This window comes from Ranitomeya variabilis, chromosome 6 (assembly GCF_051348905.1).
Source record: "Ranitomeya variabilis isolate aRanVar5 chromosome 6, aRanVar5.hap1, whole genome shotgun sequence".
NCBI classification, from domain to species: Eukaryota; Metazoa; Chordata; class Amphibia; order Anura; family Dendrobatidae; genus Ranitomeya; species Ranitomeya variabilis.
Window position 1 is genome coordinate 168,803,428 of NC_135237.1, and position 17,133 is coordinate 168,820,560.

At 43.1% G+C, this 17,133-nt stretch overlaps 1 protein-coding gene across 4 annotated transcripts in view; it reads left to right on the forward strand.

Moving 5' to 3' along the window:
- The window catches only part of SEPTIN7 (septin 7), a 127,135-nt gene that overhangs the window by 17,419 nt on the left and 92,583 nt on the right, over nucleotides 1–17,133 (forward strand). For 2 of the 4 annotated variants that reach the window (XM_077269224.1, XM_077269225.1), the window contains exon 2: nucleotides 5,516–5,544. The exons of the other annotated variants lie outside the window; for them this stretch is intronic. In XM_077269224.1, coding sequence (XP_077125339.1) covers nucleotides 5,516–5,544 — 29 coding nt within the window. The remainder of the gene's footprint in view (nucleotides 1–5,515; nucleotides 5,545–17,133) is intronic. 4 annotated transcript variants of the gene reach the window in all.

A 17,133-nucleotide genomic window follows, 5' to 3' on the forward strand; every position in this document is an offset into this window, starting at 1 on the left:
CAGATGTGCCTTTTCTGGGGTGGCTGGGGGCAGATGTTTTTAGCCACGGGGGGGCCAATAACCAAGGACCCTCTCCTGGCTATTAATATCTGCCCTCAGTCACTGGCTTTACCATTCTGGCGGAGAAAATTGCGCGGGAGCCCACGCCAATTTTTTCCGCCATTTAACCCTTTATTTCAGCAGCTACAGCGCTGAAATTTTGCACATACACACTACTAACATTAGTAGTGTGGAATATGCAAAAAAAAAGGGGATATGAGATGGTTTACTGTATGTAAACCATGTCTCATATCCTGTCGGGTTTGTGCAGGAGAAATGAAAAGCCGGCAATTGAATTAGCGGCTGTTCACAGATATCGCGCTGAATGAAATCTAAATACAGAATATATATATATGTGTCTCAATGACATATATATATATATATACTGTATATATGTTTTCCCTAACATTTGAGCACATAAATCCATTAGATGTCGGTTTTGCAAGCCTGCGCGAAAATCTCGCAGTACGGATGCCATACGGATTACATACGGAGGATGCCATGCGCAAAATACGCTGAAACACCCTGACTACGGATCAATATTTTGGGGACATTTCTCCGTATTACGGCCGTAGTACGGACGTATAATACGTGGCGTATTTTCTTACGCCATGTGTGACCCCAGCCTAATAGTTATAGGGGGAGAGGTCTCTACTGCAGCATGCAGTGGAGCATGAGCATTGCTGTAATAGTTATAGGGGGAGAGGTCTGTACTACAGCATGCAGTGGAGCATGAGCATTGCTTTAATAGTTATAGAGGGAGAGGTTTCTACTGCAGCATGCAGTGGAGCATGAGCATTGCTGTAATAGTTATAGGGGGAGAGGTCTGTACTACAGCAACAATAATATGAAGCTTCCATGGGTCCTCTCTATCCAGTCATTATTTTTCTGTTAACTATAGCACTGGCACAATGGGTGAAAGCTTACGTATTCATACCTTAAGATAACACTTTGTTTTATTTTTTTCCAGTTTGGCTAATTCCTGAATGTCAATTCTTACAGGGCAGTTGATATAAAGTAGCAGCTATTCCAAGTCATCAACTCCAATTAGCATTAGATACCATTAGTCTGTTATTGGTGTGACACGTGACAGCACAGATTACTGTACAGAGAGGCTTGCAGGATGATTTGGAGAATACTGCAAGAAATAAAATGTACTTTTACTTTTCGGAAGTAGAGTTAGATATTTGTTTGTGTAAAGGATCTGGTTACAATGAGATGGTTGCTGTTATTAGTAGTAACACCAGGTTTATTATAGTAAGTACCCTACCTTTTCTACAGCAAGGTATTGGCTCCACTTCCCATTATCATTGTCTTCAGTTATGACTATTCGCTTTGCTTTCATGATCTTAGGCTACGTTCACATTAGCGTTGTGCGACGCAGCGTCGGGCGCCGCTGCGGCGACGCATGCGTCATGCGCCCCTATATTTAACATGGGGACGCATGGACATGCGTTGCACTTGCGTTTTGTGACGCATGCGTCACTGCGGCGCATGCGTCAGGGCGCAGAGGACGCAGCAAGTTGCATTTTTTGTGCGTCCAAAATCAAGCAAAAAAAGGACGCATGCGTCACAAAACAATGCGTTTTGCATGCGTTGTGCGTTGCGTCGCCGACGCAACACACAACGCAAATGTGAACGTAGCCTTAGCTCCTCGTCTCATTTATGGGTCACCACTGTTCTTTCTAATGCTTTCTGGAATGTTGTTGCAGATCTACTGATTTTTTTTATCTTCATGTTAGTGCCTTGGAGATTCTGTACCATATTGCAGCTTAAAGTGAACCTATGATGTAGAAAAAAATGCTATTGTTCTGCACATATGGGGTTACTCTGCAGGTTAATAGCCGTGCGGGCTGCTGCACTGAGAGCCTGGCTACGGGGAGGAAATTAGCTTTAATCCTCCCGGCAGCCTTGAGCTTTCAGTCATAGGTCGGACACCAGCACGGCTTCAGTCATCACTCTGCATAGTGAGTAGCGGTTGTAACCACGTCCCGGCCCTGACTGACAGCCAGTCCACCATTAAATATTCTTTAAAAAAGGGCATACCGTAAATTAAAAAAATAAGGCACTACTTGAAAAGTAAAAAAAATTAGGCAAAGGGCACAAATGTAACAATTAATTGGAGCCCAAAAGTGAACCATGTTTATTACAGTGGACATAGTGTTTTACATGGTTAAGGTTAGTTTCCATAGCCTGTAGAATTGTACATAGATACACAATCCTTTTCTAATCTGAAGATGGAAATCATTGTACTAACCTTGCCACTGAAGGTTAGTGACGGCCTCAGGCTAAAATCTTTACAGTGACAAAGTTGCAGGCATTTTGTGTAATCGTTCTGCATTTTCCCTTGATGAGGTTGTTTAACGCCGTGTCCTACACATTGCATCTGTAAAACCAATGTGATGAGCTCTGCAAGGTTTTCTGCTTTTAGAATTACTAAAACTTGGGTTGTGAAGCCTAAAGTGTAGATATGAGACACCTGCAGATTCTTTGCTACACTTGCATCTACTTGTACCTGTAAGTTATGTGAAATGAATCAAGGATATCTTTTTGGGTTCTTCATGTACTCAATGTAATAAAGGTTCTCCATTTTGAGGACCTGATTTACATTTAAAGGGCCACTGTCACCCCCCTCCAGCCGTTATAAACTAAAAGAGCCACCTTGTGCAGCAGTAATGCTGCATTCTAACAAGGTGGCTCTTTAAGGCTGGTTTCACACTTGCGTTTTTGTAAGCTGCGTTTTAGCGCTAAAAAATGCAAAAAAACGCATGCGTTTTTTTTCCCTATACTTAACATTAAAAACGCATGCGTTTTTTCGCATGCGTTTTGACGCGTTTTCGGCAACGCATGCGTTTTTTGACGCGTGCGTTCATTTACATAAATGCAACCTGTAGTAATTTCTAGCGGCGTTTTTTTGCCGCAAAAAACGCATGCATTTTTTCGCAGCAAAAAAAATGCATTGCTGTCTATGTAAACGCATGCGTTTTTAAGCACATGCGTTTGTTTGCGTTAAAAACGCATGCGTTTTTATAGAAAAACACAAAACACACAAAAAACAAGAAAACCCTAACCATAGGGATCCAAACCCTAACCCTAACCCTAAGGTTAGGATCCCTAGTAACCCTAGGGATCCTAACCCTAACCCTAGGGATCCTAACCCTAACCCTAGGGATCCTAACCCTAACCCTTAGGATTAGGGTTAGGATCCCAAGGGTTAGGGTTAGCGGTAGGGTTAGGGGTAGGGTTTGGATCCCTATGGTTAGGGTTAGGGTTATGGTTAGGGTTATGGTTAGGGGTAGGGTTAGGGGTAGGGTTAGGGGTAGGGTTAGGGTTTGGATCCTTAGGGTTAGGGTTATGGTTAGGGGTAGGGTTAGGGGTAGGGTTATTGTTTGGATCCCTATGGTTAGGGTTATGGTTAGGGGTAGGGTTAGGGTTAGGGTTATTGCTTGGATCCCTATGGTTAGGGTTATGGTTAGGGGTAGGGTTAGGATCCCAAGGGTTATGGTTAGGGTTAGGGTTATGGTTAGGGTTAGGGTTTGGATCCCTTTATCACCTTGATGGTGGGGGGTGGCTTATCAGTGACCTGGTGACCAGGACATTCTAATAAAAAGCTACCCCTAACCCTAGGGATCCTAACCCTAACCCTAACCCTAGCTAATTCTATTAATAGTGTGTTTTCTAGTTGATTTTGATGTTTGGCAGCTGTCACACACTTCTCAGCATGCGTTTCAAAAACGCAAACGCAGGAAAAACGCATGTAAACGCGGGAAAACGCCGCGTTTTGCCGCAATTTTTTTTTGGGGCGCAAAAACGCATGCGTCAAAAAAACGCACCGTTTGCATGTGTTTTCATGCGTTTTTTCACCACATGCGTTTTAAAAAAAAACGCTGCAGAGCAAAACGCAAGTGTGAAACCAGCCTTAGTTTTTGGTTCAAGTATTCCCAAAATAAAGCATTTTGAAACTTATCCAAAATACCTGTCTTTATCCAGGGAGGCGGGTCCTCACTCCCCAGCTTGAACCGCTACTCTGCCGTCACTCAAATCTTCAGGGGCTTTCGGCGCCACCCCCTCCGCGCTTTTTTCGCTTCAAAACCGGCGCCTGCGCTGTGTTTAAGCTCTGGCCGTCTGACGTCCCAGCCAGGCTTGCAGACTGCGCCTGTGCGGGCATTGCTGCCACCCACCTTGGGAATCCCAGCCCCACAATGTGTTATGCATTATGCACAGTGCGGGGCTGGAAGGCGGGGGACCTGGGGGAGCGTCTGACACACGCAGTGCGCATGCCCAGGAATCCTAGCCCCGCACTGTGCATAATGCATAACACACTGCAGGGCTGGGATTCCCAAGGTGGGTGGCCGCAATGCCCGCACAGGCGCAGTCTGCAAGCCTGGCTGGGACGTCAGACAGCCAGAGCTTAAACACAGCGCAGGCGCCGGTTTTGAAGCTAAAAAAGCGCGGAGGGGGCGGCGCCGAAAGCCCCTGAAGATTTGAGTGACGGCAGAGTAGCGATTCAAGCTGGGGAGTGAGGACCTGCCTCCCTGGCTAAAGACAGGTATTTTGGATTAAGTTTCAAAACGCTTTATTTTGGAAATACTTGAACCAAAAACTAAAAGAGCCACCTTGTTAGAATGCAGCATTACTGCTGCACAAGGTGGCTCTTTTAGTTTATAACGGCTGGAGGGGGGTGACAGTGGCCCTTTAATAGGTTGGTGGGGTTCTTCACCCATTTGTGTCCTTGAATTTACTTTCATGGCTGAGACTGGAAAAACTCAGCCCAGGCACCAGCCATAGGTGAGCGTGGTTGACCTATGCTGCTTCCATGACGCCCATAGAATGAATATTACTGAAACTGTATAGCAAGGACCCTCTCGGCTGTGTCCGTACCCCCACCTACAGTCATTGGAGCCTGAATGGGGATTTTTCTTTCGCCGCCATCATGGGGCAAGATGACTATAACCATTTAATAGGTAGAAGAGGAGATGTATCCATCTTTGTTTCGGTATGTACTCACTAGATGAAAGTGGAAATTTATTATTTTCCAAATGTATTTAGTAGGATAGGAGTAAAGAGGGTGTTTTATTTTTAATTCATTTGTGTCGTTGTATCTACTTAATAGATGGAGAGGGCTAGTATCCTTATGTGGCCCAATATTTACTTACCTTAATAGGTGGAAAAGGTTATTCTACATGTGTTCAAGAATGTGCTGAATACTGTAGGTTACATTTAAAATGTACTCTAGTTTATGTACGCAGATATTATTTTTGCAGAAACAATGGTAGCAATTATTTTTTAAATATTTATAATTGTGTTGTAATTTACGTGAGATGTTTGTCAAGGAGTCATTTAACTGACTTTTTATCTTTCTCTTCTCCCCCGTCCCCCATTCTGCGTCCTGCGCTCTTTTGGAATGGATGATTTACCATTTGGACATTGATTACGCTTGGACTCCATGACTGCTGGAACTGTATTATTTACATAGTAGCTGTAAGTAGCCCTCATATGTCTGATGTATGGTTATTCTCTCTTCCTTTTAGTGTATTTTTTTTTTAATGATTCCTTTTACGTACTAGTTTTTTTGTGCCTATTTCTTCTTTATTATTTAGGAATATTATTTTAGTTCCCAAACTAAAGAGGCTGTGTTCACAAGTCGCCATCAAAATTCCTTATTTCAGCTGCAGAAATCTGAGAATGACCGTTGTGTTTGTGCTGGAGATATGCTGCAGATGCAAACATTGATTAGCCCAATCATCGCATCTTCACGTCTGATTTTACTGCCAGTATTGATGAAAAGTAACAATACAAGTCTATGAGTCCGTACAAATCACGGATAGCACACGGATGGCATAGGTGTGGTGTCCGCGATTAACATTGCAAAGTATAGGATAATCTTTGTAATTTATTTTTTGTTACATGAAAATCACTGATGGTAGAAACTGACACTGACCAAACACTGATGAAACTCGGACTCAAGACACAGTACCATTTTTTTTTGGTGTAACAGAACAAACACAGAACACAAAACAGAATGAGGCATAAGTTAAGTATACAGTATCTTAAAGGGAACCTGCCACCTGTTTTGTACCTGAGTCAACTAAACTATGACCTTAATGAGTTCCTGTGCTGCAGTCGATTAATGGTTATATAACCCCCTGACTCAACCTGAATTCCCCAAGAAAACCTTTAGAAGTTCTCCTGCACTGTATGTGTTAATCCTGGCGGTCTTGTCTGATGGACCTGGTTTCTACGATCTTCATCCCTCCTCCCTGCTGCTGATAGCCGTCCTTCCACTGTACTGTAATTGACGTGGATGATGGCTTCTGCGCTATCCACATCGCTATGCACTGTTATGATTTAGGCTCTGCCTGCAGTAGGGCAGAGCATAGTGCGCAGATGCGAGCCGGCAATTTCTCTGCGCAGGCGTGAGATTTTGCCTGTCTATGTGGATAAAGCAGAAAGAGTCATCCACGTCAATTACAGCAGGAGGACAGCCACCAGCAGCTAGGAGGAGGGATGGAGATCACAGAAACCACGACCGGACCTGCAGGATTACCATACAGAACTTCAAAATGTTATTTGGTGGGCTATACAGGGGGTTACATAACCATTGGTGGACTGCAGCACAGGTGCTGATTAAGATCATAGCTTTAGTTAAACCAGGACAAATCTGGTGACAGGTTCCCTTTAACAAACAGCAGATTGAAACAACACAATTGGCTGTAGTGTGCGGTTTGTACAACAAGCAGACATGTATAGACTTCTTTTTTGTTGACCATTACATGCATTTTCACTGTTTGTGATTACTAAATGGTAGGCTGTACCAACCAGACACCCTTGGTTCCACTAAGGCTACTTTCACACTTGCGTCGGTACGGGGCCGTCGCAAACCGTCGGCCTGACGTACCGACGCACGTTGTGAAAATTATGCACGACGTGGGCAGCAGATGCAGTTTTTCAACGCATTCGCTGTCCATTCTAAAGTCCGGGGAGGAGGCGGCGGAGTTCCGGACGTGCATGCGCGGTCGGAAATGGCGGATCCGACGTACAAAAAAACGTTCACTTGAACGTTTTTTCGTGCCGATGGTCTGCCAAAACACGGCGGATCCAGTGCACGACGGACCCGATGTATGTCCATACGTCACGATCCGTCGGCAATACAAGTCAATGGGCAAAAAACGCATCCTGCGAGGACATTTGCAGAATCCGTTTTTTGCCCAAAATGATGGATTGCGAAGTACGTCGCACGACGCTAGTGTGAAAGAGGCCTAAGAGCAAATAGCATGACACAGAGGCAGATTCCCATTTGTTGTGATAGTTTGTCAATTACATCTGTCCCTTCACTGGTAGAATGACTAATTATTATACTATTGTAGCAATGTTGAAATGGACAGCAGGGAAGTTAATAAAGCTTTTCTATACAATTTTGCTAATTGTTGTTAGGTCTAGTCACATGCAACTGGATCTACTGACAATGTAATGTACACTGTGTGCAGAATTATTAGGCAAGTTGTATTTTGATCACATGATACTGTTTATACATGTTGTCCTACTCCAAGCTGTTCAGGCTTGAGAGCCAACTACCAATTAAGTAAATCAGGTGATGTGCATCTCTGTAATGAGGAGGGGTGTTGTCTAATGACATCAAAATCCTATATAAGGTGTGCTTAGTTATTAGGCAGCTTCCTTTCCTTTGGCAAAATGGGTCAGAAGAGAGATTTGACGGGCTCTGAAAAGTCCAAAATTGTGAGATGTCTTGCAGAGGGATGCAGCAGTCTTGAAATTGCCAAACTTTTGACGCTTGATCACCGAACAATCAAGCTTTTCATGCCAACAGGGACACAAGAAGCGTGTTGGGCAAAAAAGGTGCAAAACAACTGCCCATGAATTGAGGAAAATCAAGCGTGAAGCTGCCAAGATGCCATTTGCCACCGGTTTTGCCATAGTTCAGTGCTGCAACGTTACTGGAGTAACAAAAAGCACAAGGTGTGCGATACTCAGGGACATGGCCAAGGTAAGGAAGGCTGAAAAACGACCACCTTGAACAAGAAACATAAGATAAAACGTCAAGACTGGGCCAAGAAATATCTTAAGAATGACTTTTTAAAGGTTTTATGGACTGATGATATGAGAGTGACTCTTGATGGGCCAGATGGATGGGCCAGAGGCTGGATCAGTAAAGGGCAGAGAGTTCCACTCCGACTCAGACCCCAGCAAGGTGGAGGTGGGGTAATGGTATGGGCCAGTATAATCAAAGATGAACTTGTGGGACCTTTTCGGGTTGAGGATGGAGTGAAGCTCAACTCCCAGACCTACTGCATTTCTGGAAGACAACTTCAAGCAGTGGTACAGGGAGAAGTCAGGATCGTTCAAGAAAAACATGATTTCCATGCAGGACAATACTCCATCACATGCCTCCAACTACTCCACAGCGTGGCTGGCCAGTAAAGGTCTCAAAGAAGAAAAAATAATGACATGGCACCTTGTTGACCTGATCTGAACCCCATAGAGAACCTGTGGTCCCTCATAAAATGTGAGCTCTACATGGAGGGAAAACGGTACACCTCTCGGAACAGTATCTGGGAGGCTGTGGTGGCTGCTGCACGCAATGTTGATCGTAAACAGATCAAACAACTGACAGAATCTATGGATGGAAGGCTGTTGAGTGTCATCATAAAGAAAGGTGGCTATATTGGTCACTGATTTTTTGGGATTTTGTTTTTGCATGTCGGAAATGTTTATTTCTAAATTTTATTAAAGTTATTTAAAGTTATATTGGTTTACCTGGTAAAAATAAACAAGTGAGGTGGGAATGTAAAGATCCATGGAATAAATGGCGCTATAATAATAATAACAATAATAATAATATATTTGGTTTTTATTAAGTTGCCTAATAATTCTGCACTGTAATAGTTACCTGCACAAACAGATATCCTCCCAAGATAGCCAAATCTAAAAAAAAAACACTCCAACTTCCAAAAATATTAAGCTTTGATATTTGAGTCTTTTGGAATGATTGAGAACATAGTTGTTGATCAATAATAAAAATAATACTCTAAAATACAACTTGCCTAATAATTCTGCACACAGTGTATAGGCAGTGACCAAACTCAAGTCCGAATGGCCCCAGTGAAAAATTTAGACCTGGTCCCCCCCCACCTGCATGATGGTCAGATGTATGGCCTCTATATAGCCTACAAAGAACAATTGGAGTATTTTTTTTTTTTTTTTAATAAAATGCAATTTTTATTTTGGTATTCTAATACAATAAAAATATTTAGAATAAACATGCAATGCGAGGTGAAAAAAAAAAAGAAAGACCACTATGTAGTGAAATGGTTTGCAGACATAATCGCAATCTAATATATAAAGCTGAATGTGTGTGTGTATGTGTGTATGTCCGGGATTGACATCTGCACCGTCGCAGCTACAGCCACAAAATTTTGCACAGTCACACGTCTGGAACCCGAGAGCGTCATAGGCTATGTTGTGAGGCGAAATTTTAACCCCGTGCGTTCCAATTCACCAAACCATTTTGCCCCTATCTACATAATGGGGAAAAATTGAAAGGAAAAGTGTTGGAGGCAAATTGACAGCTGCCAGATGTGAACAAGGGGGACTTAAAGAATGAGAGCGATGGCACCAAAGAGTATATACCTTACAGTTGCTAAAGTGGGGCCCCCGACATGGGATACTCACCACACACGAGGATATGAACACACACACACACAAAATGCGCCACACACTACCACGTGCTTGAACACATATATCACCCTCAGCACACATTTCACCACACATACACCAACCTCGCCACATAAAAGTCAAAACACAAAAGTCGCCACTCAAAATTCGCCACATGCAAAACTAGGCTCACGCAAAACTAGCCACACGTGCAAAACTCACCTCATGGAAAACTCGCCACACACAAAACTTGCACACGCGGAAAAATTGCCACATGCACAAAAGTTGCAACACATGCAAAAGTTGCCTCACACAAAGCTTGCACATACTCAAAACGCACCACACATAAAACTCGCTACACGCAAAATTTGCTGCACACAACTTGCTACACTAACCTGTCACATGCAACTCGACACACAAAAAGTTGCTACATGCATGTCACTTGCGTCACAGCTGCGTGGGAAAATTCTCACGCAGCAGTGGCTTAAAGTGAGAGCAATGAACTCATTGAACCCTCAGTGATAACACCTCAGGAGCCATTGTCTCCTGTCAGTGTGTCACTAGAGGCCTATAGAGCTGTCACATCTGATGTGACAGCTCTATAGGGGAGATCGTCAATGGAAACTCGTTATTAATTGGACTACGTCGGACGGAGTATACGGTTGTTTAATTATTATTATTTTTTTTTTGCATGCGATCGATGGCTTCAGGGTATTAGATGTGGTTGTAAGTATGGGGAAATTAAGAATACTAAAATACTTTTTTCTGGCTGTATTTTTTTTTTTTTTTAACTCTTTCACTACTATAGGATTAGTAATGTATTTGTGTCTTATTGACGCCTCTCCATTACTAACCAAGCTTGATGTCACCTTACACTACAACGGTGACATTAACCCCTTATCACCCCGTATGCCACCGCTACAGGGCAGTGGGAAGAGAGAGGCTAAGTACCGGAATTGGCACATCTTACAGATGTGCCATTTCTGGGGTGGCTGGGAGCTGGTATTTGTAGCCCGGGGGGGTAATACCACGGCCCCTTCCTAGGCTATGAATATCAGCCCGCAGCTGTCTGCGTAGCCTTTCTGGCTATTATTTATAGGGGGACCCCACGTCGGTTTTGTTTTTTTTTTTTTTTTTGGGGGGGGGGGGGGGTGTCCCCTATTTTAATAGCCAGTAAAGGCTAAATATACAGTTGCGGATTGATATTCATAGCCTGGGAATATCCATGGGTATTAACCCCTTCCCAGGCTACAAACATCGGCTCTCAGTTGCTGGCTTTCCCACTCTGGGCTTGGAAATTGCGCGGGAGCCCAAGCAATTTTTTTTCCCTTTTTTTTTGTAAATTAAACAGATACTGCGTTAAGGCCAGGGTCACACTTGCGAGAAACTTGCACGAATCTCGCACCTCAATACCCGACACTGCCACCAGCACTCGGGACAGGAGTGTGCGACTGCATGTATTTCTATGTAGCTGAACGCTCCAGTCCCGAGTGTCGGCGGCAGTGCCAGGTATTGAGGTGCGAGTTTCTCGCAAGTGTGACCCCGGCCAACGCAGATTTTGTGTGTGTGTGTGTGTGTGTGTGTGTGTGTATCTTTATTTAACTCTTTATGTAACATTTTATTATGTTTATTACTAAACATCAGGCTTGGTATTATCTATCTATAGATCTATCTAGCTGTGTGTAAACATTATTCTTCAATGGAGTATGTAAATGAAGAGGTTGGACAAGAAATGACATCACAATTTTTTTTTTTTTTGTTCAATAATAGATCTTTACTTAGCTTTCAAAAACGCATACAAATCCGCACAAAAAAGGCACCAAAAGCGTGCGGATTTTTCGCTGCTTTTTCCGTCAGGAGATGCAGATTCTGTGTGGAATAATCCGCAGGCCAATCTGCAACGTATGCACCTTGCCTAAAAATGCAACCTCCACCGTACATACAAAGTTCCAGAGCAGTAACAGCAGCGCTCCTCTCCCCGTCCATCCCTGTCAGTAGTCCCAGATCAGATACTCATACCTGCAGTCATGTGCCCATAATGTCATTTCAAGAAACTGGAACCTTTTTAACGTAAAACAAACTAAATGGAATGCGTCTTCTATATTATTTTTTAATAAATATAATGCTAGTCTTTTCAATATTTTCAGATGGTAGATTTTTACATTTTCATTTTACTTCCTTATTAAGGCTATGTTCACGCATAGCGTTTTTGCAGTATTTTCTTTTTTTTGCAAATTTTAAGCTGTTTTACAGTACCAGCAAAATTTCAGAAATCTCATGCACACTGTTTTTTTTTTTGTTTTTTTTCCCCCCTGACTAAATTGGAAAACTGATGAGTTTTTAAAAGATACGCAATGTCACAAAACGTAGGTATTGGATTTTGCTGTTTTTTTGTTTGTGCAAATACCTAAGGAAGTTGCATCGTGTTTTTTTTTTTTTTTTGCGGTGGGGCACTAAACTTTATCAGCATGCACAAGAGACAACATAAACGCAGCAAATCTGCTTTTTTATTTTAAGCAGCTTCCTTACTGCCAAGAACAGGTTTTGCATGCAGAAAGAAATGCAACAAAAAAAGCAACGTGTGAACATAGCCTTATGGGAGATTGGAGCATCTTTTCTGAATTTCTATTAGCAGCCTTTAGAGACGTGCTTTCCAGTAGCCACATGGACGACAGGACACACTAGTCTGGAAATGTTCATGGATTACTGCAGGAGACCATCCTAGACATGCTCTATGAAATATGCAGAGGTTATTGTGCGGGAAGGAGAGGTGCGCTGTGTTCTTCACCTCTGTGAATGGTGATTCCGTGTTACCAAAATAGAGATGATATTTTGGAATCATGTTTGTGAAGTTTTGCATTACTTTTTAGGGCTTGTATGAACAATTACGGTAAAAACTTTTTAATGCATTTTCTGCATGCATTTTTTTCGGCTATGTAAGAAGCATTATTTTAAAGTACCAACAAGTTACTAAAATCATTCAGGTGGTGAATTTTTTTCCTTGCTTGTTTTTGACCTGTGGTGCGTTTTAAACAAAAGCAGCATGACGTTCAGTGGTTTTGCTACAGTTTTCCTCATTTGCATTCAAAATAGATTAGCAGCCAGAGGACCATAGTCTGTGTTTTCATGCAGAAAAAACTGCATGTGAACATATGCCAATAGTCATCTCTACAGAATAGTGTTGATCCAATCCAATAGGATTAGTGGTTTAATAGACTAACTAACACTCATAGTGTAAGAGAGATGGATACATTTATAATTTATATTTAAATATATTATTTTTAAAAGATATTAAAAGAAGTTATGGTTCTTGGAAACAGAGGAGGTATGAATGAGAAAAAAAAAAAGAAAAATGGCTGTGGTAGGAAGGGGATAAACAATAGTTTACTTATGATACATTACTTTTATCATCACCACATCCTATGTAAGGGCTTTTTACAATCTGATTGTAAAAGAAACCCTGTGGTTAGCAGTGCAGCCTTGCAGCATTGGGGTCCTGGGTTCTAATTCCACCTTGGACAACGTCTGCAAGGAGTTTGTATGTTCTCCCCGTGTTTGCGTGGGTTTCCTCCCGGTTCTCCGGTTTCCTCCCACATTCCAAAGACATGCTGATAGGGAATTTAGATTGTGAGCCCCAATGGGGACAGCGATGATAATTTGTGCAACCTGTAAAGCGCTGCGGAATATGTTAGCACTATATAATAATAAAAGATTATTATTATAATGTCCTGCAGTTTATTATGGGACTTATTCAGAATTAGCTTTCTAATGTCGGTCCCAAATCTTTAACTTTTCCGGGCCGTTATAGAGCAGTTTATTCATTCTAAGAACTGTAAAAGAGCTTGGGGACACTTAAAACTTTTCTGTTTGTACATAAATGACAGTATTTCTAGCCATTATATGAAATATATGACTTCTGTTCTGCATTTTTGTCAGTTTTTCCCTCAGCATGCATGTGTTTCTGAGCTAGTTGGTAAATACTGTGATGTTTCCTATACACAGCGCACATTGACTTGAATTCCTTCTTGTATTTGTCTACATGCTATACTGAACCAAGTGTGTATGTCGATGAACTATGAAAATGCCCGAGCCCAATAGGAAGTGATGGGGGATATTCTGACAGCATTCAGATGTAAATGCAAGGCTGGGTGCTTTAAAGGGAACCTGTCACCCCCAAAATCGAGGGTGAGCTAAGGCCTACGGCATCAGGGGCTTATCTACAGCATTCTGTAATGCTGTAGATAAACTCCTGATGTATCTTAAAAGATGAGAAAAAGAGGTTAGATTATACTCACCCAGTTCCGATGGGCGTCGTGGTCCGGTCCGGGGCCTCCCATCTTCTTACGATGACGTCCTGTTCTTGTCTTCATGCTGCGGCTCCGGCGCAGGCGTACTTTGTCTGCCCTGTTGAGGGCAGAGCAAAGTACTGCAGTGCGCAGACGCTGGGAAAGGTCAGAGAGGCCCGGCGCACTGCAGTACTTTACTCTGCTCTCAACAGGGCAGACAAAGTACGCCTGCGCCTCAGCCACAGCGTGAATACAAGAAGAGAACGTCATCGTAAGAAGATGGGAGACCCTGGACCACGACGCCCATCGGACGGGACCGCCCCTGGGTGAGTATAATCTAACCTCTTTTTCTCATCTTTCAGGATACATCGGGGGCTTATCTACAGCATTCCAGAATGCTGTACATAAGCCCCTGATACCGGTGGGCTTAGCTCACCTTCGATTTTGGGGGTGACAGGTTCCCTTTAAGGGATCCTGTCACCAGGAATAACGCTAGCAGATATGGGGTTAATCTGTTGGTTAACAGTGTTATGATGCCATCTGGCGCCTGCACACAGCGACTGCAGCGGGGAGAAAATGATCTTCAGTCTCCCCGCCAGTATTTTGTTTCACTCAGGGTGCGGCGCAGATTCAGTCACCGCTATGAGTATACAGAGCGGCCACTGTAACCACGCACCCTGGCCCTGACTGACACTGGCTCTAACATTGCGGCCGGCTGTCAGTCAAGACCGGGTGCGCGGTTACAGCGGCTGCTCTGTATACTCAGAGCGGTGACTGAACCTGCGCCGCATCACCTCTATGACTGAATACCGAATGCTGGAGGGGAGACCATGAAAGATCATTTTCTCCCCACTACATTCACCAGATAAAAGCACATATCTGCAGGTTAACAGTGTTATTCCTGGTGACCTTTTCCCTTTAATAATAATAATAATAATAATAATAATAATAATAATAATAATCTTTATTTTTATATAGCCCTAGCATATTCCGCAGCGCTTTACAGTTTGCACACATTATCATCGATGTCCCCAATGGGGCTCACAATTTAAATTCCCTGTCAGCAGGGGCTGGCTGGCATTTTTCAGCCTGGGGGGCAATCACAAGGCAGTGGCCCTTCAGTTGCGGTGGCCCTCCTTTTCCCTAATAATCTCTGGCCACTACATAAAAGTAGCAGAGATAACAGGCTTCAAAAACAGGCTGGTTCATAGATATGGGAACAGAATGGAGCTTGCTGCATAGATATGGTAGCAGAACCAAGCTTACTCCGGAGATATGGGAGCAGAACCGAGCTTACTACAGAGATATGGGAGCAGAACAGAGCTTACTACAGAGATATGGGAGCAAAACAGAGCTTCCTACAGAAATATGGGAGCAGAACAGAGCTTACTACAGAGATACATAGTATGATGGTCCCCTACAGCTCTCTATTTGCAATATTATGTACCTCACAGCTTCCTATATATAGTATGATGATCCCGCATCCCCTCTATATATAGTATCATGTCCCTGCAGCCCCCTATATGGAATATGGTGGCCCCACAGCCCACATATGATGTATGATGATATATATAGTGTGAAGGTATCCCACCGCCCCACATATATAGTATGATGGTCCCCACAGCCCCACATATATGGTATATGTAGTGTGATGGCCCCAGTTCCCACCATAAATATAGGACGATGGCACAAGTTGCATATATATATATATATATATATATATATATATATATATATATATATATATATATATATATATATATATATATATATATATATACTGATGGCCCCAGGTCTCCCCAAATATCTAGAATGATCACCCCAGTTCTCCCCATATATACAGTAGGATGGCCCCAGTTCTCCCCCATATTTTTCTGTTCCGGTCCGCAGAGCAGCATGAAGCAATAATGGCATCGCGCCGCCTGAGTGAGCACACTGAAGTCTCAGGAAGCTGCGTTCTGCAGCTTATGAGACAGACCAGGGTTTCTACTAGGAATTTCGGGGCCCCATACTGGCAACATTTTCGGGTTCCCTTGAGACTCCGCCCAGGCTCCACACCAGCTCCACCTCCACTGTCCCACTGCTTCCACCTCCACTGTCCCACTGCTCATTCTTGGAAAAACTCAACTTCTCCACCACATCCTCATTGATCAGATATTAACAGTTCCCATCAAACACCAGATCACACTCATAATCAGCAGCTTTTGTTCTGGCCAAAAGAATTTTTAAGTTGACACCACGACACGGTAGACTCTTTTGGCCGGGCCCTACTCTACTCTAAACTATTAAAAATAAATATATTTTTATGGATTTTTCTTTAAGGGAATGAGTGACATACATTTACATTTTGTTTTAAACAACCATAAATACCACATACAGTACAAGGGACAAATATCATCACACCATGACCAGACCACACATTACCACCACATAGTGACTGAATAATACCACTTACAAGGAACAAATATAGTGATGAGCGAGTATACTCGTTACTCAAGATTTCCCGAGCACGCTCGGGTGTCCTCCGAGTATTTTTTAGTGCTCGGAGATTTCGTTTTCAGCGCCACAGCTGAATGATTTACATCTGTTAGCCAGCATAAGTACATGTGGGGGTTGCCTGGTTGCTAGGGAATCCCCACATGTACTTATGCTGGCTAAGAGATGTAAATCATTCAGCTGCGGCGATGAAAACTAAATCTCCGAGCACTAAAAAATACTCGGAGGACACCCGAGCGTGCTCGGGAAATGTCGAGTAACGAGTATGCTTGCTCATCACTAAACAAATACCAACGCACCATGTCCAGACCACATATTACCACCACATGATGACCAGTAATACCACATACAAGGAACAAATACCGCCACACCATGACCAGACCACATATTACCACCACATAGTGACTGAATACTACAATACTGATGTGGAGAAACGGGGTCAGTGGGTGCTCTCGTCCGCTGGCCCGGCTGTCTTTAGCAAGATTGCATGGACCACGGCTCATACCACTGAACGCCCGCTTTTATCTCCCCGTGGGCAATACACTACACAGACAACACAGGGTTAAGGTAAAACAGTGTGGCAATACTTTATTGAACCACAACACACAATAGCAAACAGAACAATCTCACCATGGCTGTA